At 35.3% G+C, this 7,690-nt stretch overlaps 2 protein-coding genes and 1 long non-coding RNA gene across 3 annotated transcripts; 1 reads left to right on the top strand and 2 right to left on the bottom strand.

The window, feature by feature from the left end:
• Positions 1 to 2,392: 2,392 nt before the first annotated feature.
• Positions 2,393 to 3,033, bottom strand: LOC113705237 (probable steroid-binding protein 3). Its single transcript, XM_027227020.2, has one exon. The coding sequence runs from the start codon at positions 2,907 to 2,909 to the stop codon at positions 2,607 to 2,609; it is 303 nt and encodes a 100-aa protein (XP_027082821.1). The 5' UTR covers positions 2,910 to 3,033; the 3' UTR covers positions 2,393 to 2,606.
• Positions 3,034 to 3,888: 855 nt separating this feature from the next.
• Positions 3,889 to 4,635, top strand: LOC140013476 (probable inactive receptor kinase At5g58300). Its single transcript, XM_072062769.1, has 2 exons — positions 3,889 to 4,227; positions 4,624 to 4,635. The coding sequence occupies exons 1-2, from the start codon at positions 3,889 to 3,891 to the stop codon at positions 4,633 to 4,635; spliced, it is 351 nt and encodes a 116-aa protein (XP_071918870.1).
• A 2,637-nt stretch (positions 4,636 to 7,272) lies between these two features.
• On the bottom strand, positions 7,273 to 7,663 carry LOC140013701 (uncharacterized). The gene is made up of 2 exons (XR_011820543.1): positions 7,535 to 7,663; positions 7,273 to 7,451 (listed from the first exon to the last, which is right to left on the bottom strand). It is a non-coding gene; the product is annotated as an uncharacterized lncRNA (long non-coding RNA).
• Between the last annotated feature and the right edge of the window lie 27 nt (positions 7,664 to 7,690).

Here is a 7,690-nt window from a genome sequence, read left to right as displayed (position 1 = left end):
TAATATTTTTCTCCGAATCAGATTTCTTTCCTCTTAATTGTTCATCATACATGCTTAATGCATACACTTGTAAATTTTTGGCTCAATGTCTTACCATAATAGGCTTTGATTTTTTCCATGTAGGAAAACTCATGAATTCAATGTTACCTCACCATTGTTGGATGCTCTGCTATAGAAATCAATTCCTAATTATTATTCTCTCTTAATTATTGATTTCTAACATTTAACAACTGCATGTTATTGTTCAGTGAGCGACTGGTACTATTTCATCTTTGCAGTTCATCAGTTTAATCTTCAAAAGCTTGCAAGTAGGAAATCAAAATTGAAAAATTTGGAACTCCACTCCTCAATCATTCATTCTAGAATTCCCTCTACATTTTTTGTTCTAAATTGTTTGTACAGGATTTGAATCATTGAAGTTGGTCCTAGTGATTATGTTATTGTACTTTAAGTTTGTAAGTGAGAAGCATAGCAGGAACTAATCTTCTCACTTGATCAGTAGATCATTCCCTATTTATTTTATAGATTTCCATTTTAGGATATGGCTTAATTTTCGAAATTCACTCTCGAAGCTTTTCACCTTTTATCCAAAAATTTTAAGTTTTGCAAGGGCTTGCTCACGCAATGCATGAGCCCATACATATAGCAGAAAAAACCTAAATGAAGTTTCAGGACTTATTAGAATATTAAAAGAAATCCCAGGGTAGGAGGTTTTTTTTTGTTTTGGGGGTGGGGGTGGGGGTGGGGTTGGGGGTGGGGGTGAGGGGGGAGGGGGAGTGTCTGAGGGAACAAAAAGCTTGGACAAGATCAAGAGATAAAATTGAATTAACAGAGCAAAAAATGCAGAGGGCATCCATGTATCAGTTCATATAAGTGCATAATGGCATTTTTTGGCTACCAACGATGGTGTATTCCATGCCAGCAACAAAAGAATTTGTCCAAACACCAACAAATTGGAGAACTCCAAGTCTGTAACCAAGACCCAAGCAAAATAGAGTAAGGACCTATTCATCCACAACACAGCTAACTTTCTTCCTAAAACTATAAGGTGATGCAATAACCGATAACCAAGCCACTGGGCTTACAAGTATAGCGTCCAGAACTCCGGTGAAATTTCCCACAAGCATATAAGCAAACACATATATTTTGTCTCATAGTACACTCTTGCAGTAGACAACAAACCTTCCTACACAAAGGACTAAGCGTTCTAGCACAAGAAGCTACCACCCCCAGAACCCAGAAAAGTCACCGAAAACCTTTATTGCAACAGCCTAGGGTCCAGCCATAATGCATTCATATGCAGAGACAGACACATTTTGCTTTAAAGTACAATATTAGAGGAGAAAAGAAGACTAAAAATCCAAAAATAGGAAGCAAGATATGCAGCACTAAGATTAAGAGGTATAAACACAGGAAAAGGCAAATCTTGTGACAAACTCAAGCAAGCCCCTGAATGTCTGAAGAAAGTTTACCTAACCAACAAAATATTGACTTGAAAATGATAATAACAATAATAATAAGCTGTAACTTAACCAAATCTCTAAAGCATCATTAAGCAAGATTTACGTAACACCCTAAACAAACAACACAACAAAGTTCCTAAATTACATCTCATACATCAATCAACATCCAGGATGCCACATCCATCAACATTCTTATGGTGAAAACACAGTAAGTGACTCAACAAGAACATTCGGTTAATCCACAGTAAACGCAAAACTCCCACAACAACACAGAAGATTAGTGCATCAGTCATCTCACATTCACCTTAAAATAACCTTTCACTAGATAATGCCTACCTAGACTTTATGGAAACAAAAAGAGAGAACAGAGAAACACATTAAGCCGGCCATGTTGCTGCATATCAAAAGCAATATAGCTCAAACAGTGAAGAAAACGAATATGCAAACAGTTAACGACCATTGATTCCATGGATTGGCCGTTTCTTATCAGTGAAAAGATATACAACCAATTGAAAGGAATAATGCTCAAATCACAATAAGTTATGACTAATTCGCATTTGCCAACCAACCAACCCGGTCATATTCTCAAACCAAAACATAGAAGCATAAGGACCACAAACTTGATCATAAAATGTTATGTCCATGACAGAAATACAAAGCTACTGACCAAAAGCTACTATAAACAATTAATTTCAAGAAATTATTAAATCGCCTTCTTACAGTAAAGTTCTAAAATTTCTCCCTCCCTGTATTCCCCAACAATCACACAACAGCCACAATCAAAAGACAGCTCAGAAATCTTAATCAAAATGGGCAAACCACACACAGGTCTAATTTAAAAAGAAAACAAAATTTACAGAATTATTCAGCTAAAATGAATAAAATTCCATCAGAAATTTAATCACTTCAAGATTAGAAAAAGAAAAAAATCACAATTAAAACACAGCCAGCCAATTTATTGATATAACCAACATCCAAGTACCCATTACAACATACCTCATAATCCACCCAAAACCAACCCATATGTCTCCATAATTACACAAAACCCACAACCCAAATCCTCACTAAACCACAAACCAACACACAGGCATACAGAAAACACCATTTTTTATTTTTTATTTTTTTGTCTTGAAACTTCACAATTTAATCAGCAAGGCTGCCAACGACAGGGTACTTAGCCTCAAACTTCTTCTCCCAATCATCAAGAGTCTGGATCTCTTTCTCAGAGAGGCCATCAAGGGATCCAATGACGTCCTCATCGTTCTTGCTCATCTTGGCCAGTGCTCGGCTGGCGTCTTTGCCGGCGAACATGCAGTAAGATCCACCTGGGCCGTAGAAGGACTTGCCAGCGGTTACATCGAATACTTGGCCTTTAACTGCTACGTATATCGGCTTTGATGGGTCGCTGCCGTCGTATTGCTTCAGCTGCTGGAGCGTAAACGCCATTGACTCTGAGAAGAGTGCGATAAGCCGATAATAGGAACTCAGGTGAAGGGTGCGAAGCGGCTTGTTGGGAGAGTGAGTGTGTGGACTCTGTGAATTGTTATTTTTAATGGATACATAAGATTGGACTGTATCAGTACTTGGTTTGTTTGGACAGAGGATTATTTGTCAAAATTTATTTGCTTACCTCATTATTATAATTTTTAACACATTTTTTTATTCTCTTAATTACTTTTTTATCTCACATACATTATATCACAAAAAATACTACGGTAAAAATATCTCAAATAATTTACAATCCAAACAAAATTCTGACACCCATCCACATTTCAAATCAAAAATATCTTCTACTAGAATTCTGACCCCACCCGTCCACATTTCAAATCAAAATAGCAGAATTATTTTTTCAGTGTCTATTACCATCAAAATGTGTTATTTTGAATAAAAGCAAAGGGAAAAAAAACCAAGGTTATTTTGATATTACTGTTTGACAAAAAAAAAAAAGGCAAAGGAAAAAAAATCCATACCCATGGACTTGAAAGAAACTATGAGGGGCTGCTTGGTTAAAGGGTTTGGGAATCACAAAATGAAATAAAACCCTTATTTGTTGCTTGGGTTAAGCCTATTGGAATGCAGTTTTGGAATCATTTCTAAAAAATGAGACTTATCCCATTCCCGAACAAATTGAAAAGTTTTGGACAAAACCCTCAACTTATTTCCTCGGACAACATTTATAACGGACCTACCCTCTCTTTCTCTCCATCACACGCCACACTTTTTGCTTTTCTTCTTCATCAGTTTTCCTATCTCTTCTTCCTCATCATATACTCTTCATCTGTCATCCAAAATCTCTTAAAAAAAATCTAAAGTAAATCTAAATGGATTAATAGTAAGCAAATATCTTCAATGGGCAAATTGTTCAACAAGATCTCTACAAGAAAGATCTCTAAGAAAAATTGAAGAAAACTCCACCCAAAACGGGATGCTAACTGGAAAACAACCAATTCAGTCTCTAGGACGGGATGACATGGTTGATCTCCCAAGGTGGGTCCAATCAGTTGTCAGGGAGGAATGGACAGCCGAAGCTTTTGATGTCGAGTTGATGAGGTTCCAAAATATTGAAGAAGAAATGGTGCAGATGCTGCAAATAGCCATGACATGTGTTGCCAAGGTGCCAGACATGCGACCAAACATGAATGAAGTAGTTAGGATGATTGAAGAGTCCGGCAATCTGACTCGGAGAATCAGCCATCTTCAGAAGAGAACAAATCCAAGGACTCAACTGTGCAAACCCCCTGACTCCTTGTTTATGTTTTTTGCGGTTTCCCATTTGTATTTTGAAAGGATACTCTGTTCTTATAATGAAAGAAACCCATAAAGAGTTGGTGTTTTATTGAAAAACAGTTTTATTTTTATTTTATCCGATAAATAAATTTGTTTATGGGAAAATGGGTACTCTGTTATTATAATGGAGGAAAGCCATAAAGAGCTGATCTTTTTATGGGAAAGTGATAATTTACAGAAAGTGACCGCGATTTGGTTTATGAAATTACCCCAAACTAATATTTAGAATGAATTTGTTTGTTTTGAAACCTCAAGGGAGTATCAGTGCAAATGTCAGAAACCTCAAGGAAGGTTTCTGCAATTATCCCTTTGTTTTATAAGAATTGTTATATCAAGGATAAATTTGAAATTTAATTGCATTTTATTCCATCAGGAATTGGAATGATGCTAATTTCAATATGTGAACCAAGCTAGATATTGGAATGAAAAGTTTAATTACAAAACCAAAATCTATGATTCTATTTCCATTTTCGATTCCAATATGTGAAACAAGCACCCCTAAAATTGTCTGAAAATTGTGTTTAATTGTCATCCTTTCATTTTTTATAGTTGCTTATAAAAATTTGTGCTATTTTAGAAAAATTCCCTTCTTTCATTATATACTGCAGCATGAGAATTTTGTATATTTTTAAATTACATGTGATTGTATGAATAATAGAAAAAAAAAATCTAATTCCAAATGCATTATTAGAGAATAATTAATCTTCAATAAAAGATAAAGCAATTAGCAAAATTAAATAGAAAAATGCCCAAATAAGGTCGAAAAAATATACCAAACACACTCAATCACTTTCGCTCTCTTCTTTCCTCTCTACCATCTCTTCTACCTTGTAATTGCACCATTTCTGGTACTCTTCCCCTTCTTTTTGCCATACTCCCCTCATCTTGTAACTTTATCTCTTTCATTTTCCCTTCCCTTCCCTTCCTTCATCCTCCTTCCCCAATACTATATGCCTTAATTTTCAACTCTCTTCTTATCTAACAGACCTACTTTTTCCTATCCACATTCTTTTCCTTACCCTTATCCTGCAAGTCGTATTTCCTTGCTCTCCCACTCAACAATCTCATTTTTTACCTACCCTTATAATCTTATCTATCACTCTCTCGAGACCCTTCTCCCATATTACAAATTGCCACCTCCCAACTCCACTTTGTTTTTGTTCACTGCCCATTTATATATAATGCATATATACATATGTAATTTATCTAGTTATAAAAATTATTAGAGTTTTATGTATGCTTACTCGAGCTCAGCTCAATTGAGCTTGAACTCAAGTTCATATTCAAATTAGTCTTATTAACAAATATATATATATATATATATATATATATATATATATATATATGAAAATTTCTGTTATTATTTTCAAGAGAACCATATCATTATTTTTAAACCAATAATAAATTACCATGTGAGAGGTTTTAATTTGATGGTTGTGTGTTTAGCAATTTTATATACAAACTTATGAGTCGGTGTTTCTGGAGGTATTTTTGAAAAATTTTACTGTAACTTTATAGGTAAAACTTGTCAGTGAACCAACTTATTTACGTAGATTATCTTGGACAAAATCTACAACAACATAATTATTTTATTAATGACTTAAATACCTTTTTTTTTGTCTATCTAGAAGGTGCATATATATCTAAAATGTTTAATTAAACATCCTAAATTTTTTAATTAAATAGTTGTACACGAGTTCGACCTACGAGCTTAATCACATTGCTTGGTTAATACCTAGTCAAATCGTTTCACGAACTGAGCTAACTCAATAACGCTAACAAGCCCACTTAAGTTTTGTTTTTAGTCCCAAAAATGACTCTAGGGTGTTTGTTTGAGTCAAAATATTGCAAAAGGTTCTTTCAATAAACAGCATATGGAGATTCACCACTGAGTGTGTTCCCAAGCAGCTCAGGTCAAGTACAAGCTGATAGACCAAGAACTCCCATCCAAACCCCTTCAAGCACGGAACAGCAATATATAATTAGGATCTAATCTTCCGTGATGACTCCCATGCTCAAGTTAGTACAAATTATTCACAATCTAAAGAGAGAATATGTGGACTTGTTCATTATTACCTTGAATAAATAGAGCATGGGGAGTATTTATAGATTGTGAAAAAAAAAAAAAAAAGATGACCGATGTCGTAGATGTAAGATTCTAACAGCCCATGTGAAGGGATAGATCATGCATCCCAACGACGAAGAAATGTCGGGAGGCACTTGGAGCTCTGGAAAGAGCTCTACAGTGCCGAAGTATTGGGTCGCCACAGAGAACTTTGCAAGAGACTGACTTGAGCACAATATTTGACCTCCCTTGATAACTCTTTACATTTTTTTTTTCGTAACGATAATCTGATAACTCTTTACTTAATTGGATAAGAAGTGCTTCATACAAATGTAGGGTTACAATTTGAAGCTTTGTTTGGCAAGCAAATTTTTGGCCAAGATTGTCTGCTACAAGTTTTTTTTAACAACTTTAACTACAATAATCTCAAAAACTTTTCAAAATTTTTAAACTATACACTTCAAAATATCCAAAAATTTTCACACTTCAAAAAAATTTTTTACAACTGTAATAAGTTACAGTAAAATTTTAGACAAACGCTCAAAAAACTCACTTGTCAAACGGGATCTAAGAATGGCTTATCTGAAGCTGGATTTTGTGGTAAATTGGCTCCAAGCCTTAGTTTTGTTGCAAATATATCCAAAGCCCATTTCGTATCGTTGAGATATAAAACACCTTCATGACTATCTTAACACCTTTTATCTGCAAAGGAGGCAAAGAGGTCGACTATCTTAAACACCTTTATCTCAACACCTTATTACATTATCTGCAAAGGTAAAGAGGTAAACTATCTTAACAGCTTTATGACTTGAAAAGATATAAAACGATGTGAACAAGGGCAGAAGGGAAGATAGAAGAGGTTCCTATGTCCGGGTTTCAAAGGTCATTGAACAAAACAAAAACTGCAGGATTTGCAAGGCTATTTCAGCACCAAGAAGCCAGCTCAACAAGTCTTCCTTTCAGATTGCGTCCTTGAAGAATTACTGATCTACTCAAGCCTCATCTTCCTGCTCTAAATCTCCATTCTTAATATTACCCGAGGAGGGACTGGCCAAGAGTTCAGCTTAGAAGCTTTGAACATGAACCGTCTAGAGGGGAAAGAAAGATGAAGAACTCCTCATTTGCTTCTCGGCTTCCTTTCTCCAACAGATGTGGATAAATTAGCACCCCTTATTTAGAACACCAACCCCAAAAGTGACTGTAATTGCCTTAAAGTTACCTGCAGCTTCTTCCATATCGAGCATTGACAAGGAAGTAAAGCTTATTCGACCAAAAGATTTTAGCCAATAATTAACTCACTGCCACTTTCTAATACCAACCAAAAGAGGTCTTCAGTTTTCGGTTCATGTCAACTGCAGAAAGTGCATCAAATTGC

The sequence above is a fragment of the Coffea arabica genome, chromosome 8c, assembly GCF_036785885.1.
Source record: "Coffea arabica cultivar ET-39 chromosome 8c, Coffea Arabica ET-39 HiFi, whole genome shotgun sequence".
NCBI classification, from domain to species: Eukaryota; Viridiplantae; Streptophyta; class Magnoliopsida; order Gentianales; family Rubiaceae; genus Coffea; species Coffea arabica.
This window is presented reverse-complemented; position numbering and strand designations above follow the sequence as displayed.

Coding starts and splice junctions, on each gene's coding strand:
- LOC113705237 (XM_027227020.2), bottom strand. CDS start 2,909: ATGGCGTTTACGCTCCAGCAGCTGAAGCAATACGACGGCAGCGACCCA.
- LOC140013476 (XM_072062769.1), top strand. CDS start 3,889: ATGCTAACTGGAAAACAACCAATTCAGTCTCTAGGACGGGATGACATG.